Source organism: Suillus clintonianus (assembly GCF_016758775.1).
Source record: "Suillus clintonianus strain FC179 chromosome Unknown DEU56scaffold_64, whole genome shotgun sequence".
NCBI lineage: Eukaryota > Fungi > Basidiomycota > Agaricomycetes > Boletales > Suillaceae > Suillus > Suillus clintonianus.
The window spans coordinates 106229-124915 of NW_024539288.1; the positions used below are offsets into that span (position 1 = coordinate 106229).

At 49.4% G+C, this 18687-nt stretch overlaps 7 protein-coding genes across 7 annotated transcripts; 5 read left to right on the forward strand and 2 right to left on the reverse strand.

Moving 5' to 3' along the window:
- Positions 1 to 14: 14 nt before the first annotated feature.
- On the reverse strand, positions 15 to 2343 carry DEU56DRAFT_741355 (dihydroxy-acid/6-phosphogluconate dehydratase; the record flags this gene model as incomplete). Its single annotated transcript, XM_041348872.1, has 11 exons — positions 15 to 267; positions 321 to 414; positions 471 to 664; positions 717 to 891; positions 950 to 1139; positions 1189 to 1383; positions 1434 to 1636; positions 1697 to 1950; positions 2005 to 2019; positions 2074 to 2150; positions 2200 to 2343. 11 exons carry the CDS (start codon positions 2341 to 2343, stop codon positions 15 to 17), a joined length of 1794 nt encoding a protein of 597 aa, XP_041205894.1.
- Positions 2344 to 2928: 585 nt separating this feature from the next.
- Positions 2929 to 5569, forward strand: DEU56DRAFT_817203 (uncharacterized protein). Its single transcript, XM_041353904.1, has 6 exons — positions 2929 to 3183; positions 3236 to 4042; positions 4097 to 4543; positions 4620 to 5137; positions 5194 to 5307; positions 5359 to 5569. Exons 2-5 carry the CDS (start codon positions 3406 to 3408, stop codon positions 5230 to 5232), a joined length of 1641 nt encoding a protein of 546 aa, XP_041205895.1. The 5' UTR covers positions 2929 to 3183; positions 3236 to 3405; the 3' UTR covers positions 5233 to 5307; positions 5359 to 5569.
- Positions 5570 to 5988: 419 nt separating this feature from the next.
- Positions 5989 to 8717, forward strand: DEU56DRAFT_872500 (uncharacterized protein; the record flags this gene model as incomplete). The annotated part of the gene is made up of 7 exons (XM_041355789.1): positions 5989 to 6309; positions 6367 to 6404; positions 6464 to 7190; positions 7249 to 7567; positions 7625 to 7678; positions 7731 to 8297; positions 8353 to 8717. 7 exons carry the CDS (start codon positions 5989 to 5991, stop codon positions 8715 to 8717), a joined length of 2391 nt encoding a protein of 796 aa, XP_041205896.1.
- A 565-nt stretch (positions 8718 to 9282) lies between these two features.
- DEU56DRAFT_915178 (Septin-domain-containing protein) lies at positions 9283 to 11422 on the forward strand (the record flags this gene model as incomplete). Its single annotated transcript, XM_041357711.1, has 6 exons — positions 9283 to 9684; positions 9739 to 10050; positions 10107 to 10153; positions 10208 to 11186; positions 11243 to 11357; positions 11409 to 11422. 6 exons carry the CDS (start codon positions 9283 to 9285, stop codon positions 11420 to 11422), a joined length of 1869 nt encoding a protein of 622 aa, XP_041205897.1.
- A 1771-nt stretch (positions 11423 to 13193) lies between these two features.
- On the reverse strand, positions 13194 to 14613 carry DEU56DRAFT_495117 (chorismate mutase). Its single transcript, XM_041346495.1, has 5 exons — positions 14245 to 14613; positions 14162 to 14183; positions 13823 to 14112; positions 13485 to 13768; positions 13194 to 13427 (listed from the first exon to the last, which is right to left on the reverse strand). The coding sequence occupies exons 1-5, from the start codon at positions 14468 to 14470 to the stop codon at positions 13362 to 13364; spliced, it is 888 nt and encodes a 295-aa protein (XP_041205898.1). The 5' UTR covers positions 14471 to 14613; the 3' UTR covers positions 13194 to 13361.
- A 2491-nt stretch (positions 14614 to 17104) lies between these two features.
- Positions 17105 to 18367, forward strand: DEU56DRAFT_817230 (uncharacterized protein). Its single transcript, XM_041353905.1, has 4 exons — positions 17105 to 17576; positions 17632 to 17739; positions 17789 to 17880; positions 17931 to 18367. Exons 1-4 carry the CDS (start codon positions 17163 to 17165, stop codon positions 17956 to 17958), a joined length of 642 nt encoding a protein of 213 aa, XP_041205899.1. The 5' UTR covers positions 17105 to 17162; the 3' UTR covers positions 17959 to 18367.
- DEU56DRAFT_817231 (uncharacterized protein) lies at positions 17860 to 18367 on the forward strand. Its single transcript, XM_041353906.1, has one exon. It carries the CDS (start codon positions 18010 to 18012, stop codon positions 18292 to 18294), a length of 285 nt encoding a protein of 94 aa, XP_041205900.1. The 5' UTR covers positions 17860 to 18009; the 3' UTR covers positions 18295 to 18367.
- Positions 18368 to 18687: the final 320 nt, after the last annotated feature.

An 18687-nucleotide genomic window follows, 5' to 3' on the forward strand; every position in this document is an offset into this window, starting at 1 on the left:
GAATATAACCGAGCTTAACCATCGGTGATGCACCCATGGCTGGCATCCTCGACCATTTTAACATACTTGTAGAGCGTTCCTTGGGTGACCTTGATTGGTGGGGCAACCCAGGCTTTCCGACGGCGTTCTATTTCCTCAGGAGAGATATGTAGTTCCATGGTGTTTGCCACAGCATCGACAGAAATGGTGTCGCCGTCCTCTACAAGCGCAATAGGTCCACCGACCTGGGCTTCAGGGACGACGTGACCTATGCAGAACCCATGAGATCTGGTAGATGACCCATCAGTGTGGTATAAGTTATCAGCGGGAATGGCACAAACCCTCCGCTAAATCGTCCGTCTGTGACACACGCGACGTCCTTACCAAGGCCGGCACCCATAATCAAGCTGGTGGGCTTCAGCATCTCACGCATACCTGCATAGCCCGTGCATTAATATTACCGCTCGGGTCAAAGACATCATTTCACTTACCAGGGCCACCCTTAGGGCCGAGGTAGCGCATGACGACGACTGTTTTTTCGCCCTTTTTGATTGAGCCAGACTCGACGGCGGAAACAAAGGCCTCTTCTGAGTCGAAGGTGCGAGCTTTTCCGGTAAACCCAAGACCTTCCTTGCCGGTAATCTTGGCAACAGCACCTCCAGGAGCCAAATTACCACGCAAAATTCTGGGGTTGTTTGAGATAAATAGACAGCTAGTGAAAGATAGAAATGCCGAACCTGATGTGTCCAGTAGCTTTAATGGGGTTATCGAGGGGACGGATCACGTCCTGACTAGCGGAGAGTTCCCCATGCTTGTGTACCCAACGCTCGAGGTTCTCGCCTAGAGTAGCGCCAGTGACGGTGATGTTGTTACCGTCAATGAAATTGTTTTTCATCAAGAAATGAAGTATCTCTGTAGTTGGAAAACATATCGTGAATGCGGAGATCGCCGTGATGGTCAAATCACTGACTAGGTATGCCTCCAATTTTGTAGATGTCCTCCATGACATACTTGCCGCTTGGCTTGATGTCAGCGAGGAAGGGTGTTGACTCCGACACTCGTGCGAAATCGTCAATGGTAAGCTTAATTCCTACGGCGTGTGCCATAGCAATGAGATGTAGCACGGCATTCGTCGAACCTCCTAGGATCATGGTGAGAACCTGTAACTTGACATCAGTGGCCGTAAGACATTGTAAAGGCGTTGCACACCATAGCGTTCTCGAATGCCGAACGCGTCATGATATCGCGGGGCAGAATGTTTTTCTCGATGAGATTTCGCATGGCAGCACCAACTGTCTTACATTCATCGTGTTTCTCTTGAGACTCGGCTGGATACGACGAAGACCCAGGGAGGGTCATTCCAAGGGCCTCAGCTGCACTGGCCATGGTGTTCGCCGTGTACATCTGTCAATATGTCAACAAACCACCACTGAGTCAGGTGTAGTGGTACTAACGCCTCCACAAGCGCCTGGGCCAGGGCATGCATGTCGCACTGTCTCATACCTGAGGGCTTCTGCTTCTGGTGTCTTTCTGTCTTGTAGGTATTGTCCGTACGCCTGGAATGCGGAAACGAGATCCAGCTGAGGCTGACCCGCGCATGAGCCCGCGCGGATGGTGCCTCCATACACCATAAGACCTGGACGGTTGAGTCGTCCAACTATACGAGTATGATAATATGTTAGTGCATATAGTGGATCTGAACAAGCATCTCACTCACGAGCCATCAGCACACCCGGCATATTCTTGTCACACCCCGGTACCACAACCATTCCATCCAACCAGTGTCCGCCAGCGGCTGTCTCTACCTGATCTGCAATAAGGTCGCGCGACTGCAGAGAATATGACATTCCCGCCGTGCCCATGCTAATCCCATCGCTAACACCGACTGTACCAAACTGGTAGCCAATGAGGCCGGACTCGACCAGGGAACCCTTGATTTCCTGCCCCAAGCCAAGCAAGTGTCGGTTGCATCTGAAAGCAACATCTTAGCCAGAAAATCTATTTATGGTACACGTCCTTCCTTACGGATTGCCCTCATACCTGAACCGTAGTCAACGGAATGGCCGAAAAGGATTTGATTGACTCAACACTCACCAGACACTAGCGACACCAACCATAGCTTTTTGGAAGTCATCATCAGTTTTGATACCTTCAGTGGCGTACAGCATAGCCTACGAACATGAGGTTCTCCACATTCTTTGCCCGACTCAAATGACTCACTTGGCTTGCACCTTGGTCTTTTGGTTGGGTGACAGTCCTGCTGTAGCGGTTCATGATGGGCTTGTCCTCGCATCTTGCAGGAGATGACCACAGTGACCTCGTTTGCCTTGCGAGGCTCCTGCTTGCTGAGAGTCTCGAATGCATCGTCCGCACCTGCTGAAACTGTTCTCGATCAAAGAAGTTCAAATAAAAAAATATTGACCCCCCCTCCCGATTTGGCAGGTTACAGCGAGAGTCATGGGGGATGCCGTAACATGCCACTGCCTGCCTCTGACAGCGACACTGCCTTTTAGCAACCAAGAACGACGATTTCAATCGAGATGTTCATGTAGTGCTGTTATGTCTCGGATGTTTTTTACTTAGGTTCTGGATCATAGTTCCGTGGACAAAGTATGCATGTGCTTTTCATAAAGTTTTTTTTTCGGACCGTCTCCACGGAAGTTGAATTTGAATCTTCATCTCGGGCAGTTGAATCAGTGACTGTCGTGAACTAGTGCTAGGTCAACGACTGCGCAGTGAGTTCATGCCAGGCACCCCCTCGAAGACGCTATCGCGATATTAGACTTTGTGGCCTACCAGTAAGCAGGTCCGCTTTGTACAAATACGGAAAGGCAGCCTCCCCGCCGATCATGTTTCACTTTGGTCATCCCCTCGATACTGAAAAATCATGATAGAGTTAGGGTCATTGTAAGCTCCCGCCAATGGCGAGTCAAACTTGCATGTTTGACTCCGGAGTTGAACGCGGCGCTATTAGCCTATTCCTTGGCGGTGTGTTGGCGATCTGACACTGATCAGGTCTGCGTATATCACAAGTTTCCAAAGGGGGGGAGGGACAAAATTTTCCTGGAATTTAGACACCGGTACGAATATGTGCATTATCTGGATCATCGCGCCAGTTGTTCCGCCATTCGCCTCAAAAAAATCTGTCTGAGCCATGCCATAGCGGATGTAAACTTATTCCAGCGGATTTTTTTTCGTTTCTGTGTCCGTCTTCCCTTCGTTGCATTTAGCGAGCTCCTCACAGAACATCGACCAGCGTTCTCAACGTTCTCGCCATTAGAGGACATCTCGCTAATGGCTCTCAGCAACATCATCATTTCTCAACAATTCGAGCGCTGCTGAAAGAAGCGACCATTACCGTTGCCCCAACGCTCCCTCCAGACTTTCACAAGTTTACGTTCCGCCTAGATTGCGACAGAGAGAGGTATGGAAGACAGAGATGATAAGCTATCAAGTTCGCTCCCAGAAACATTACACGCACACATAATACGTCCCAACGATCTAGATGGGCCCTCCGATGAGGCGTCATCGAGTGTTCAAGACAAACATCCCGTCCAGCGACAGGCCTCCAAATTTATATCGTCGTTGACTCCTGCGACCTTTCCAAACAGTCATGGATCACGAGGGGAGTCATCGCACAGATTAGTCTCACCAGACATAGAAGAAAGTGGATATAGTACCCGAAACGGAGGTGCTGCCGCTGGCTTCGCGCACCTTCCAGGCAGCGAGCCACCCTTCCACTATCAGTATCATTCCTATACGTACCCCCCACTCCTTCCCAATCAATATCAATATTATGTGCCTTCACCGAACACTTTTCAAGGCGGCGGGGCAGGGCCTTCATCATTGCCCCACAGGGCCCGCAGGCCGGGAGGTGGCAGTCGCGCGCCAGGAGGCAGTCGAGAGGGAGATGACGACAAAAACTTTGGGCCGACGTACGACTTGTCCCTCGATGATGCACAAGAGATCGGTAGATACTCGACTTCACAGCCAAGACCAGTGCCCGTTGCGCCTTTTTTCAGCAGTCGTGCAAGTAGCCCCAGGCTGTACAGTGCCCCTCACTGTGAGTCCTTGATTATGTTTGAAAAATACTGTAAATTCTGAATTTTCCCTGAAGCATATGACGATTCTCGTCGCCTACAACAGCCTTCGCATCACCTTGAACCAAATACCATACGACATCACTCGCTTCCTTCTCGGCCATGGGACACGGGTAGTCGCTCTGGGTCCTCCAGTAGTCGACACGCACCAGGAGCATTGCCAAGTGATCGCCCGATTCAACGGGCATCCTCGTATTCTCTCCCTTCATTTGGTGATTTGACGCGGCCTCTCAGGCAAGAGTACTCCGACAGAGGGCTGCAATCGCCCCCGTTCGGTGTACTTGACAAGACACAGAAAATCTTGCCTACAGAGGGATCAGTAGAGGGGAGAGAGTCCAGTAACGACAGACCTACCGACAGTGCGAGTGCGTCTAGGCGAGGTAAGAGAAAGCGATCAGACACTCAGGACGAAAGGAAGACCAAAGCTGGAAGTAAGATCTACGTTGCGTGTGATTTTTGCCGAGGTGAGTGGGTACCTTTGCAAGGATTGCTCGAGAACTTGAACTCCGATTGACATTAAATTGCCTCCTAACTTTACAGGGCGGAAGCTGCGATGTGATGGGAGCAAACCTTCCTGCGCGAATTGCTTCACACGAAAGCTGAATTGTGAATATAAGGATCACCCCAGACGTCGTGGCCCTGGAAAAGCACCGAAAGGCTCGCGGACCAAGAAATCAGAAGGGAAAGGTCGAAAGGGGAGGAAAAGTTCTAAAGCAGCCGCAAGTGAAGCTGATAGGGAAGGGTCCGAACAGCCTTCAGCTGCAGCACTCCCAGATCGGCATGTATTTGAGCCACCGATGATGTTACCAGGTCACAGTCACCTCCGCTTATCCGAGCTGGAGGCCGTTTATGCGCCGCCGCCCTACGCTGATCGGCCAATTGCTTCGAACTTGCATCGGGAAGGAGCAGAAGCGATAGCACACTATCAGTTTACGAGCGGTGTGTTTGAACAAGGAGGAGTGGAGGGTTTGAGACCAGGCTGGGGACGAGACGAAGAAGACAGCCGGTCAGCGGAGTCTGGACATACATCATTACCTCCTGGTGATACAGACGAGGAGGTAACTAATTAAAAGGACTCGAGGACGTTCAGTGTTCTTAATGTCGTGCGATGCAGGATCGACACCCACAACTGTCCACGGTGTTGACGGGATGATGACCCGGCGGCGCACTGCTTGTTACGTATTCTGGAGATCGGATACCTGTTTATCGTTGCTACGCTCTTTTCTTGGTGAGCGTCTTTTTTGAATGGGCTCTCACGTTCTGTTGACGAGAAATGAAGTCTAGATGCGAATGTTGTTTCGGAATCACCCTCTTTTCCGTGGCTGAGCCATATCCGCCGTACCCTATTTCCTTGATTCAATCCTGGTGCTGTGATAACCTGGGATTTAATTTTCTCAGCTCCAGATAGCCTCTGATAACCTATCTTATTATAATGTTATCATTTATTTCTATGATATACTCGGTAATAAATAAATGAAATTATTGAATAGAAAATTCAAAATAAATTGGATGGATTCAATTCAAGTCGGAGGAATAAAACCTAGGTGTAATGAACCCGATTGGTTCGGTGCATGTAGATTTCAGGCTCGGCTCCGTTAGCTTCCCTCTTTTCTGGAATTTCGGTGTTTATCATCCCCGCGCTTGCCTCACCTCGCGGGCAAACCCTCACTCTGTCTCCCCCGAACGGACATTCGATTCGTCTGTCATACTCACGATGCCGCTCGTCGTCGACAATGGCGAACAACGCATCATGAACGATGACGACGACCGTATCACAATCCCCCCTTCCGTTCAGTCCGTCCCAGGGGCCACTCACTCATATCCTTCTAACACTCTTGTCCCCGGAACAGTTGGCAACGGCCATGATTCTCACTCAAATGGCTTAAACGACTTCAGTGGCTATACAGTTATGGTCGCTGGTCAGCGCACCGGCAAGACTTCCTTTCTCCGTCTTCTCTTGGACACCAGTGAAATATCTTCTACCGCCACCAAAGACCAGCTCGCCTCCGTCGCAAAGTTCGTGCAGGGTTGCAGCGGTCATACATCCCACATACGCACCGCATCCATCAATATCGACCATGATATTGACCAAAATAGCACTCCTCAGGTCCTTACTCTCACGCTCGTGGATACACCCTCTTTAACGTTCGAGGATGAAGCTGCCACCGAGCGGGCTATCCATGAGATACTCAGGCATGTCGAGTCTAGATTCGCCGATGGCATCGAGGACGTAAGTTTGCCCAGACTCCACTCCTATGCCATATTGAACCTCAATTTTTCGGGGTAGGACTGGAGATCCCCAACGGGTGACAACAACATCCATTTGTGCGTTGCTGACATGGGCGCTTAGTCGCCGCGTCACTGTGAACTGACCCACGGACCAGGTGTATATACTTCTTGGATCCCGACGTGATTGTTCCACCTTCTGTACCAGGACCTCCTGCTCCTCTCGTCACCCGTGCTCGGGGCAGTAGCTTCTCTGTCACAGAGCCGGAGCCCGTCATCCTCGAGCCCCCTGTCAGCAACAATCCACTCCTATGCCGCCCTTCCCTTCCCATTAGCGAAATTAACACCATCAGGCGGCTTTCTGCTAGAGTCAATGTGCTCCCTGTAATAGCACGCGCAGACACGCTTACCAACGACCGCCTTGCGGCCGTCAAAATGGCTGTCCGCCGAGATCTCGCGGAAGCCGGCATTGGCTTCGGAATCTTCGATATGGACACCCATGCGCAGTTCCAGCACCGTAAAGACGCGGCTGAATCTACGCACCCTGTCAAGGGTGACATGGTGAATGGTTATAGTGGTCATGCGAATAAGACTTCTCCGCATGGCCGTGCTTCGCCTCCGAATTCCCCAGCAGTAACGTCTCTCAAACTCCCATACGCCCTTATCTCACCCGACATCTACTCGCATAGCGATGGTGTAGCTAGAGTGCCCCTATCACGTCACGAGCTCGTACAGCAATATGCTCCTTTGGTTCTTCGTCACACTGCTTCTAAACTGACGCGCGGCAAATTCATCAGAAGCTATCGGTGGGGATCTATGGATGTTCTGGATCCCGTTCATAGTGACTTCATGCCTCTCCGCACTGCTATATTTCATCACATGGAGGTAGGTATTCCCCGTTGTCCAACTTTTAACGTCACCATTAAAATTTACCCTCGCCCAGACGCTGCAGAAATATACTCGAGAATATCTTTTTGAAAAGTTTAGAAACGAATACTTGCTTCAGCACCATTCTGCTAACCACCAGCTTCACCCCCATGCCCTACAACAAGCAGTCCCGCGTACTTCTGTACCTCTTGCGCATGCTCCTCGCCCTGTTTTAACTATCGAGACACAGTCAGGTCATGGCTCTGTCCGACATCCCCCTCTTCCTATGGCCCGCGATGTCCTTCCTGGGGCGGATCTGCGTGGGCCGCCACTTTCCCGTCCGATGACAGATGGTGCTTCTTCATCCCAGCTTCAAGGCAAGACAGCGTCTGGTAGTAAGTCCATGCGTCGTATATTGACTCAGATAAATTTGTACTAACCCTGAACAACAGGGTCCTCCAAGCAGAGGACTAAGAAGATCACAGTGGCTTGCAACTTCTGTCGATGTATGTAGACTCCGCCCTCCCTTGCGGATTCAATACTCAGGACGCTCTCTAGCCCGAAAACTCAAATGCGATGGTGGACGTCCTGCTTGTAGCCAATGTGTCAAGCGGTCCAACCTTTGCGATTACATGCCACAAACTAGCAAACGGCGCAACCCCCACCGTCCACCCAAGGAGGATAGTGAATCTGAGATGAGTGGCGAAGACCGATCTGCCGAAGACAACGATCCTTCGGTTTCCCCCGAGATTGTTTCCCAGCCATTGTCTCGCAGGAGCTCCAACGTCGTTGACAAGCGACCAATGCTAGATGGCTTTTCTGCCATCGCTGGCCCATCAGAACCCCGCGAAGCTCTTAGGCCTAAGTCTGGTATAGCAACAGGAAGTTCAGGAACTTCCGATGGACGTTCGCTGTTCAAGGACAACGAGTTACCCCATATCGCAACTCTGTCGCTTCCCGAGACCTCCCCCACGGCTGCGATGAGCGCTCCCCCGCTCCCGCCGATTAGACCAGCCTCAGAGCAACAAGCTGCTCAGCGAAAACGCGCGTCCACTGTTCCTGGGAGGAGCAATCGTCCCGCTGCCAGCACCGGTCCGAAAGTGGTGGCGTGCAACTTCTGCAGGGGTTAGTTTTTTAAACCTTGCATGTTGTTTGGGACTGATCCAATCATCCTATCTAGCGCGTAAGACGAAGTGCGACGGAGCGCATCCAGCCTGTTCCAGCTGTGCGCGGAGGTCGCTCCCATGTAACTACAATCACGACTCCAGCGCCAACGGCGCGAACAAAAAGGGGGCTCGACGTGCCTCAACCTCCAAGGCAACTGCCCCCCAATTACATCTTTCTTCTGTACATTCACCTCCTGCCAACTCTCCCCCTTCGTCAACCGTTGTCGGCGACTCTCGTTATTCTGCCGGAAAATCCTTTGAGGACAACCCAGGAGAGGCCATGGACGTCGATTTGAAGAGAAAGATGGACGACATGGAGCCTTTGCATATCCAAAAGAGAATGAGGGTAGATGAAACCACCGGGAATGTTATACCATGAGCATCATTGATCACCCCCTCCTCCCAGACCCAATTAGGTGCAAACTGTAGAAACAACTCGCTCATGCACTGTCCCTTGGAAAGCTTGGAAACTGTCGTTGAACGTTATGTTTTTTGGGTTATCTCCAAGTGTTCTTGTCTTGTTTTGTGCATGGACCACGATTGTACTGTATTTTTTCTCCTTTGCTATTCTCGTTTCGGGCGCCAATGTTTTCTCTTCGATATAGCTATCGTCGACCATTGTATGTATGTTGGGGAATCAATCAAGCTCAAGTTTGTTTTGAACATTGGAACTCGTCGTGTTACCCATGGGGGTCACTCACTCAGTGGTGGGAATCAGTTGGTTGTCATGGGTTGCCATGGGCTTGTGATTCTTGTCGAAATATGGATTTGACTTTTCCTTGACACCAAAATTACCGCTGAAGCGGCAGCCCTGTTGCCTGTAAACCTTTCTCTTTGGCTGTAAATTGACATTCCTATATCCCACACGTTCTTTGTTCTACCAGTGTTCATACCCGTCCCACACTGTCGCACTCTCACTATTCTTCTATTTCTTGGATCTTATCATGTTTTCTTTTCGCAGAAGGCCCCAAACTTCAGATTCCACGGTGTCACCACTGAAAACCTCTCCCTCTTTGCCTGAGCTGCATTCTCAAGGCATACCTTGGCCGGAAAACTTGGTAGATGTTACTGTGATACGCGAAAGTCCCCTTCCGGAGTCAGAACGTTATCCACAGCAAGGTGCGACCAAAAGCTCTGTATCCTGCTCCGATCGTGCCCCCATTCCGTTCCACAAACCATTTCGGTTAATTGCAGGACAACCGGTGGAAAATGGCAGCAAGATTTCGTCTATGTATATGTCTCACCCCCCGTCTGCGTTCGGTAATTGGAGATCTTCCACCGTGCCTGTCTCGTCACCACGGCGAGCCCACCGTAAAAACCGTGCTTCACCTGCGTTCAACCTTATGGTATGTTATTAAATCAATATCCACAAACTGGCTGAAATACGACGCATCGATCAGGTTGTAGGAGCAAAAGGCACAGGAAAAACTTCGTTTTTGCGTCTGCTTCTCGAAACTGCCGACATATCGCCAAATGCGACAGAAGACCAGCGTGTGGGCTTGGACCGGTTTTTAAATGGTTCTCTGAAGCACACTCAGAAAATTAACACAGCGTGTGTTGAAATATGCGAGTCACGGTATGACCGAGTGCTTCTGACCGTTATTGATACCCCTGGACTTGAATTCGGCGACGGGCACGAGTTGAGGGTTGAACGTCAGGTCAGTGGGATGATCAAGTATCTTGACGCTCAATATGCAGATACTATGAATGAGGTATTACACGCGAATTTGTTTTTTTGCAAAACGAGTGACTGAATGTATATATATAGGAGTCTAAAGTTGTCCGTCAAAGCAAAGGGGATCAACATGTTCACTTGTAGGAATTTTGTCATGTTAACAATTATTGATTCAACATTTTGGACTTACTTAGGTGTATCTTCATGGTTGACCCCTCGACTATATTGTCGCCATCGTCACCTTGCACCCAGTCGCCTATGTCGGGAAGAGCCCGGTCAGATACCACGGTTTCACGTACCACCGTCGGAGATACCCAAGAAGCCAACTACCATCAGGAATATTCCAGAGACTTCGCAATGTCCCCCGCTGAGCTTCGCGTGATCCGTCGTCTTTCGGCACGGGTGAACGTGCTTCCTGTTATTGCACATGCGGACTCACTTACGGATGACACGTTGTCCTTGGTGAAAGCTGCCGTTCACAGGGACCTAGAATCAGCTGGGCTAGACTTCGGGGTGTTCTCCACACCCAAGCCGAAAACGGACTCCCCCATACCGATATCGCCCTCAGACGATAATGCCACAACAATGCCACAAGAAGTAAACGGTCACCGTGAGAACGGCAACGTCCACCAAAATGGGGGCTCTTACGTTGCAAATGATAATGAAAACAAGGAACGCCCGTCGCGTCCAGTCATCACACTGAAAGGGACGCGGCTTTCCCGCTCTCGGTCCCGTTCTCGTCGTGACCTATCTGCCGTAGCTCAAGACGAAAGAGAGCCTTACTATCCCGATGGCGCCGAAGAAGATAGTGTAGCGAATATTCGTTTCTCAGCTCATGTTGTCTCCAAAACAGATCTCTCAACGTTACTCCCCTTTGCGCTTATCGCTCCAGAACAGGCAACTGCACCGCGGGTTAGACGGCCGCAGCCAGCTTCCCCTGAATCTAATTTCTCCGCTCGGGAAGACACGACAGGGCCCGCTTCCCCTGGGGCAGAAACACCCATCTCCCCTGATAGTCCTACCGTCCGCAAATCCGTATTTTTTCGAGGTCCCCCGGAGGATCTCAGGGGCGTGTTTACTAGGAAGTTCAGATGGGGGACCGTTGACGTACTGAACCCTGATCACTGCGACTTCGCTGCCCTCCGAACAGCGATTCTATTGACTCATCTCAAGGTGAATAATTTGCTGACGTACTGTATGCACTGATGATGTACGGAAACGCTCCCCAGGTTCTCAAGGTACATACTCGGGAAGTTTTGTACGAGAAGTACCGAACGGAGAAACTCTTGGCTAGGCGTGCAACCAGGAACATTGGCCCCGAGGAAGCGAAGCGTCTGTTGGAAGGTACGCCACCTGTTTGTGAATTACGCTCTCGTGACTCACTCCGTCCCCTAGATCTTGGCTTGTAATCTCGTCAATTTATTCTTATTTACGAGTTCGTTCTATCAGATTCCATCTTGTACTACCTAGTGTTTGGTCACTTCCTCTGGACCATTTTCACGTTCTCGCTGTTGATATGTTATCGTTCATACTGTGGATCTATTTTTTGCATTCCCTTTTTTCACAATCGGGAACATCACGTTGGGCTTGCGTCCCCGCACTTTTGGATTCATCTACACTCTTTGGAAATACACTGTTATCCCTATGAACCCCCTCTTTGAAATAGACCGTAATCTGGCACGAGGCCCCCCCTCAAAGGTTTTGAGACTCGAACTAACTAGGAGATAGAAGCATAAGCGAAATTGGCTCCGTGAAGAACCCCGTGAGATCAGTATTGAGAGCCGACACATAATGCAGGACGACGAAATCATATACCACTAGAATAACATAAGTATAAAGTTCAGCCAAGCAATTGAAGGTGATGGAAGGGGGGTACCGTAGTACGTTAATAAAAACACGAATATAATATAGAGAGCAGCGGTTACAGACGATAAACACAGCGACCGTGAAAGAGCAGATTAAGCTTGATCCAAGTCATGGTCAAAGCGGGTTTTTGCCGCAAGTAGCACTCCCAGGGTACCAAATTGCCGCAGCGGCAGTATCCGTACATAATATAATTTAGCGGGTCGATTAAACAGGTCAAAAAGACCAACCCTTCGGTCCCCCCCCCACAGATATAACGCAAACTTGCCATAGGAGCAAACAGACCTAAGTAATACAGGCAGGCCCTGGCAGGCCGCAGAACACACCCGCCCAGAACGGAGAAGGCACAGGCACTGTGGGAAATTGGAAATATGTAATGTATACTTGTTAATTCCATAAATAAAATAATTATAATTATAAACCAAGTATCTTACCATTTTAGGGTACTACCACCAGCGATATGAGCTGACATAAGCTTCCTCTGGACAACTCATCGTCAAACGACCATGGCTTTGACGCAGGTCTCGCTGTTTTTTTTATTCAAAGGAGTCATGCAATGCTTCTATGCTTCCTTTGCTATCTGTGGTATTATTGGTGGAACAACTGCTGGCAGATGCGGTCGTCCTGGGTCCCGAGCGTCGATACGATGCGCGCTCTGCTCCAGTGACGCCAATCTGTCTGCCTTTGTCCTCTATACTCATCGAGAGCCGATAAAGGTTGCGATTTAATGGTTGCTTGAATTGCAGCTTTTATCGACCCAGAACCACCATAGCGGCTCAGGACAGTTTAACTTGATTGATATCAAACTTGGATTAACCCATCCACCTCCGATTTATGGCCTCGTATTGATATCAGACGATTTTCCTATGCTAAGGCCACATCCGTGCGGATCTCAGCCGACCCTTGTCCGATTGTTGGTCTAGTGCTTTATCAAAATAGCAAAACTTGACAACGGATAACAAAACGGCTAATCTTTGTGGAGATTATATGCAGTGTCCCACCCAATGAGTTGATGCTGTGAATCGTACAGCTGTACGCATCGGGCGAACAAAAGCAGGGATCGGCAGTTTGGAATTTGAGCGGATATCTGGAATCAAGCGCTTCAGCCAAGTTTGAGCGGAGATCTCGAGACAGCCCAACAGCAATCATATGCTACGCCCATCACAGAAGAGTGGCACGACATGTAACTGTAAGTACTACAAGTGCTGTACTTTGCAGTGGCATGCACGATCTCCTCCCAAAGCAATCCCAATCTCAGTTTTGCCAGCGAAGATTTATCAAATACTCGAATCCAAATGTCCCATCGGTAGTGGAATATCGAAAGATAAATCAACGAATGTCGATAGAAAGCGACAACAACATAGATAAGCATAACCGATAGAAAGCGACCAAAAGTTGACTATTGTGATTATGTATAGTAGTACCAGTTGAAAGGTAGCGAGGGAGGTATACAACGTAAATGGGTTTAAAAAGTCAATGAATCTGTTATGCAGCAAAAGCATCGACCTCTTCCTGTGATAAACCGTCCAGTCTGTGTAGGAGATAATCGACCTGGCAAAATGCATTAAGATGAACTCCACTTGGGTGTCAAGGAAAGTAAACGCATACCTCGACCTCTTTTGTCAGAGGGATGATGTAGCTCTCGTACAACTCCACCACACCATCAACATCAATTTTTGCACTGCCATTCATATGAGAGTTGACGATTGCGTCACCGTCGGAGCTGAATTCTTGTGCGTATATTGCAGCTTTCTTGCGCAAACGCTGAAGGAGCTTGCGCTCAACCTCTGGTTTCGTAACCAGTGCCTCGAGTGCGGCTGGATTAGGGGTCAGGATGTGGGGGATAAAGGCAGCGGGGTTTGCAAGGAATTTAGATTCAGAGACAAACTTTCCTATATTCAGAAAGATTAGAAGGATGTCAGGATTGGCATTATGAAGTGACTAACCGTAGTGGACACGTTTGCTAATCGCCTGCAGAACTTCAACATCTATTGTGGCTGCGCTGCCATAATTACCATCGTCCTCGTATTCTTCATCCCCAATGATCCCATTTGAGCGCTTGATCGCAGCTAGCGCCAGGGTCGCCCGCCTTGTTATCCGCGGAACAATGGAACGAGTGTAGAAAGACAGGATCGATGGATTTGCATTGATGGAGTTTTGATGTAGTATTTTTGGGAAAGCCAGAGGTAAAAGTACTGGAACAGGGAGATTGGACGTGAAAGGGTATTCATCTGGGCTGTATCATGACGTTAAAATGTGAAACAGATCTGATTGCATGAATATACCTTGTATATCTACGAGCTCTAGCTGTGAAGTGATGGCACTTAGCATACTGGTAGCTATGTTTAGCTATGGTCAGGGTACGAACCATGGAAGGTTTCGATCTCTTTCAAGAACCACTCGAGCCAACTGCCATCAAATTCCATATCCCTCAATTCCTGGAAGGAGCCACGGATGTAGATTCGGGGGTTGTGAGCAAACTGCGCTCGCTCTATCAAATCAAAAATGATGGTGTCTTCAAGGCGGACGAGAATTTGACGTATTCGCTCAAGAGATAGAGGGTCTTTCTCTAACATGAAATTTTGGGACAACATGATGAGGTCACGAGGAATGGGTGTTCGGGTTGAGTGGAGGGGCTGTCAGGACTTGGATGTGGTACGGTTTTAAGTATGACTCGGATGCCACTAGTGATGGAACGGGTTGCTTCCACGCTAAGCAAACGCTATGAATGCAGAACACAGATTCCGTTGTCAAAGCGCCAAACTAACCGCCACTGGTGAGAGTTTGAAGGCAACTCCACGGTTCACTCTAGTCCACTTATATTCTGATCAACTGCTGGTTCAATTTCAAGTCATTGGATAAATTTTCGGCCGGAAATTGATGAATTTATCCACAATATTACCGAACAATTGGTCTTTTCACTCATCACGCCATGTCCATGTCACTTTCCTACATACAGGGCCTAGTAGCCCGAGAAAGCAAGGTTACATCCTGTTACATTCCTTTCTCTGCCTCAATATCCGAGGCCGAAGTGACGAGATTAGTTCCTCGGCGACCCGACGCGGACTGCCGATTTGAACAAGAGTTGCTTGAACAAGGGGCATACAGTTGACCTGGAAGTCAAGGGGTATATCCTAGGTTACTTGTACATAAAAGTGAAATATATCCATCTGTCGGAAACTGTTTCTCCAGAACAACGCGTCAGTTATTCATATATTTAATATTACATAAACCCACTGTTTCACAGTGCCAACCTGTAACACCATGATGAGACTCTTGGTTCGCCCAAACTTCTAAGCCGCTTGACACGCCTTCGATTCAGTCGCCCGCATCTGACTGCCACTCAGCCAGCCAGTGCGATCTTTGGGTATCACTAATTTACGTAGCCGGAATCGGCAGGCTCCCTACACCCCGCACTCCATAACATTACCCCGTTGTCCCTTGTCCGTATAAACTCCGACAGCCCAGCCGGGCCGGGTGGCGATCCATGAACACCATGTTCCTAGGCGTTCGGCGTTCGCGTTCGGGCTTGCCCCAGTGAATTACGCGCGCACATAATTTATTACCACTATGTAGTAATAGATACATAGCGGTTGCAAACGAAAGGCGCGTTTTGCACGTCTTCGGCGCCAAGCATCATGAATGTTCCGCCACGTAGACAGCGCGTGCCTGGGAGAATACGTTGTACCAATCATTTAACTTGCGAAGATAAAGACGAAGCAACTGAGGGATACGCGATCCAACGGATGCGGCACTTGGAAGCCCACGATCTGGTGATTGAACCACGAGTCCAGCGGAGATGGAGTCACATTGGGAAGCACCATTGAATTTCTTTTGCTCTTTTCAATCGCGCTAGGCTTCAATGAACCGCGGAACTCCCACTCCGAAGTGTGTCTTCCTTCTTGATGTGAGTTGTCAGCTTTGTCATAACTCTTACCAACGCCCGGCAGCGTGTGGCGGATCACTTGTCACGGGAAGTAAAAGGGAGTAAACGACGGAACGTGTGAAACCGATGGCCGCAAGGTTCATGGTTGTGGCGGGAATAAGCGAAGGTGGTATCAGGTATCGAGACGTCTAATGTCCGGGACAGGACTCTGCATAGCACGGCGATAATAGCTGAATGATCGACACCACCAGAAATACATCGAGACGTTGAGATCACCAACGGACGTCAATGGTAGTGAAGTGCAATGTAGGGATGTCGACCACGATCACGATCGAAGACTTATCATGCTTTGTTGAACAAGATGAATACCCCCGGTAGAAATCAAGTAGAAACGCAAACTGTGCTTTGTCATTCCTATAAAGGAGGCATATCAACGCCAGGCTCCCATCGAGGAGAAGGATGTGATCCGCTTCTACCCGTGCCGATGACCGAGGTACCGCAGTATCGCTATCGCAAGTTAATCCAGCGCAATGTACGAGAGAGGCGCTGTGATAGCTGGAGCGGGGAGTACTGTTCTTTTTGGTGAGCTTAATATGTCACGACGCACCGGATCTTAATGCTGCTATCTTGGAAGTCAACGGGACACCGGGTGGAGGTTGGCTGTGGGGTACTGCATGAAAATCTGTACTAGGATATAAACAGCATGTAGTACGCATGCCCCACGCCGCTTTTTGGAAAGACCGATATGCCCTTTGAAAACCAAGGCATGTGTTTGTGGTGAAACATGCTGGCTCTTCACTTCGAGCCCCGAGACGAACTGGAGTCTCGTCACTTTAAACCATGACACGCAGTCATACATGGACCCAACGGCCATTACCGCTCCTATCGATCCAGTGGGTCCATTCTCGGCTAAGCAACTGATCAACGCAGATTTGCTTCAGGAGCTTGGGAATATGAGAGAAGTGGATATGAACATGGCACGCGCGAGGTGACACCATGGCTAGTGGATGATGTCGTTACCCTGTCTGCCTTACACTATCTGAAACCATTCTAATCTTCAGGGATGAAACTCCTCGGACATGTGGCTCCAGCCGTATAGGACCGTAGTACCTATGGTGCGGCTATGATGGCAATTGGAAGCATGAAGCCACTCGTGTCTTCGATCCTGCCCCAGATGGCAGATAACCAGGTAATTGGATAGAGATATCGGGAAGACATACTTTTGAGAGCGTACCGTATACATATCCACGCTCATCATTCATTAATGTGAATGCAGAACAGAGGATATCATAGAACCAGTTCGTTGAGAACAACTCGTAAGTTACGTAAACACGCCTGAATCCACTTGAACACCAAATCACACCCTTCCTTCATCTCCATCTATCTGCCAGAAATAAGAAATGGGATTCATGCTGCCATCCCCAACCAACCCAAGAGAACATGCTCGTGCTCTCATGTCTCAAAAGGAGAACATCGAGGCAGAACTCGACGCGCAGTTTTCTATTCTTAAAACCAATAACATAGATATGACCACATCCCTGGTTGATCGGGAAGGGTTTCCTCGGGCAGATCTCGACTTATATGCCATACGGCACGCCCGCAGACGCATAAACGAACTGCGAAATGACTTGAAAGCTGTCATGAATGAGATTGAGGCAGCTCTCCAGGCGGTATATGATCCATCGGCAGCTGCGTCATCACCCGTCGCATCTGAGGAGGTCGCGCAGCACACGGGAGTTACGGATACTGCGGAGTCGCTAGTTGCCTTTGCAAGAGTGGATGGCGTGGCCCCGGGTAGCCCCGCAGCAGAAGCGGTGAGTTGGTATAATGCTCACATCAAGGACGATGCCGACAGAGTTTCACTTGCAGGGACTTCGACGAGAAGATCTGATATTGAAGTTTGGATCCCTCGCACAGTCCTCGTTCACAGCAAATTCGTTGCAGCCGCTCGCCGATCTAGTATCCGTCAGCGAAAATGTTGGTCTGGGTTACTTTCGCGTACCTCCTATCTGCTGACATTCTCCAGCGAGAGCTTCAGGTCATCATATCAAGGTCTGCGGAAACCATAACATTAAAACTCATCCCGCGCAAGGGGTGGGGTGGGCGTGGCATGCTAGGGTTCGATATATCTGGTCGTTTCCCGGCACGAATCTAACAATCATCCACAGGTGTCATATTGTCCCTCACGGATCGTAGTCACTACCGACGCTCTTTTGAGACGCCTCCATTCATCACATTTGTATATATATGAGCATACTGTTGAAGATCATTTGTTCATTGCTGGAAATCTTGGTAATGCCGCGACCTGCTACGTTGCATTGTGAAATCCATGGATCGACAGCCCGATGTGGGTTTCCCGCGTTCCGGGTTCATATGACGTGCTCGAGCAATTATCAAGTCGTCATTTCCCAAGTCTTTCATACTGGACCCATCTCGTATCAATCTCGGCGATGCAGGCCAGTTTGTCGATTACAAAAAAGGGGAATCTCGGTTGAGAAAGCACGAATGGGAAGAGATGTTCAGCCACCATGATGTCTTCTTCCTATACTTACTTTTTCTATTGATTCATCCCGATCCCAATGACTTTAATTTCATAGCTTCTCACATCGCTGGCAAAGCTTTGAAAACGGCCTTGTCCAAATTGACGCACATTAGCAAAGCCACGCCGAACACGAAGTAAGTGAGCGCTCGGGGAACAAAAATGTAACGTGGAGCGTTGTCGCGGCTTAGATAACCGCAATGAACTCCGGGTTTGCAGTAGCAATTTCAAAACCATCTGCAGTGCGATATTGCGCCATACAGGCGGGCGATACGGTCGTTCGGCATGGACAGATTAGGTATGAGTCCCAGAGAAAACGCCTTACATACGTGAATCCGTGTCGATGAACATAATATTGGAGCCCAGGTCACTGGTCCAGGTGTATG

Excerpts from the sequence above, each read along its gene's own strand:
- DEU56DRAFT_817203 (XM_041353904.1), top strand. The coding sequence starts at position 3,406 with ATGGAAGACAGAGATGATAAGCTATCAAGTTCGCTCCCAGAAACATTA. Across the intron at positions 4,043-4,096 it reads GCTGTACAGTGCCCCTCACT|CATATGACGATTCTCGTCGC; the intron begins GTGAGTCCTTGA and ends TTTTCCCTGAAG. Across the intron at positions 5,138-5,193 it reads CTGGTGATACAGACGAGGAG|GATCGACACCCACAACTGTC; the intron begins GTAACTAATTAA and ends CGTGCGATGCAG.
- DEU56DRAFT_495117 (XM_041346495.1), bottom strand. The coding sequence starts at position 14,470 with ATGTTGTCCCAAAATTTCATGTTAGAGAAAGACCCTCTATCTCTTGAG. Across the intron at positions 13,769-13,822 it reads TAGCAAACGTGTCCACTACG|GAAAGTTTGTCTCTGAATCT; the intron begins GTTAGTCACTTC and ends TTCTGAATATAG. Across the intron at positions 13,428-13,484 it reads CTCTGACAAAAGAGGTCGAG|GTCGATTATCTCCTACACAG; the intron begins GTATGCGTTTAC and ends GCATTTTGCCAG.
- DEU56DRAFT_817230 (XM_041353905.1), top strand. The coding sequence starts at position 17,163 with ATGGGATTCATGCTGCCATCCCCAACCAACCCAAGAGAACATGCTCGT. Across the intron at positions 17,740-17,788 it reads TAGTATCCGTCAGCGAAAAT|CGAGAGCTTCAGGTCATCAT; the intron begins GTTGGTCTGGGT and ends GACATTCTCCAG. Across the intron at positions 17,881-17,930 it reads GGTGGGCGTGGCATGCTAGG|GTGTCATATTGTCCCTCACG; the intron begins GTTCGATATATC and ends AATCATCCACAG.
- DEU56DRAFT_817231 (XM_041353906.1), top strand. The coding sequence starts at position 18,010 with ATGAGCATACTGTTGAAGATCATTTGTTCATTGCTGGAAATCTTGGTA.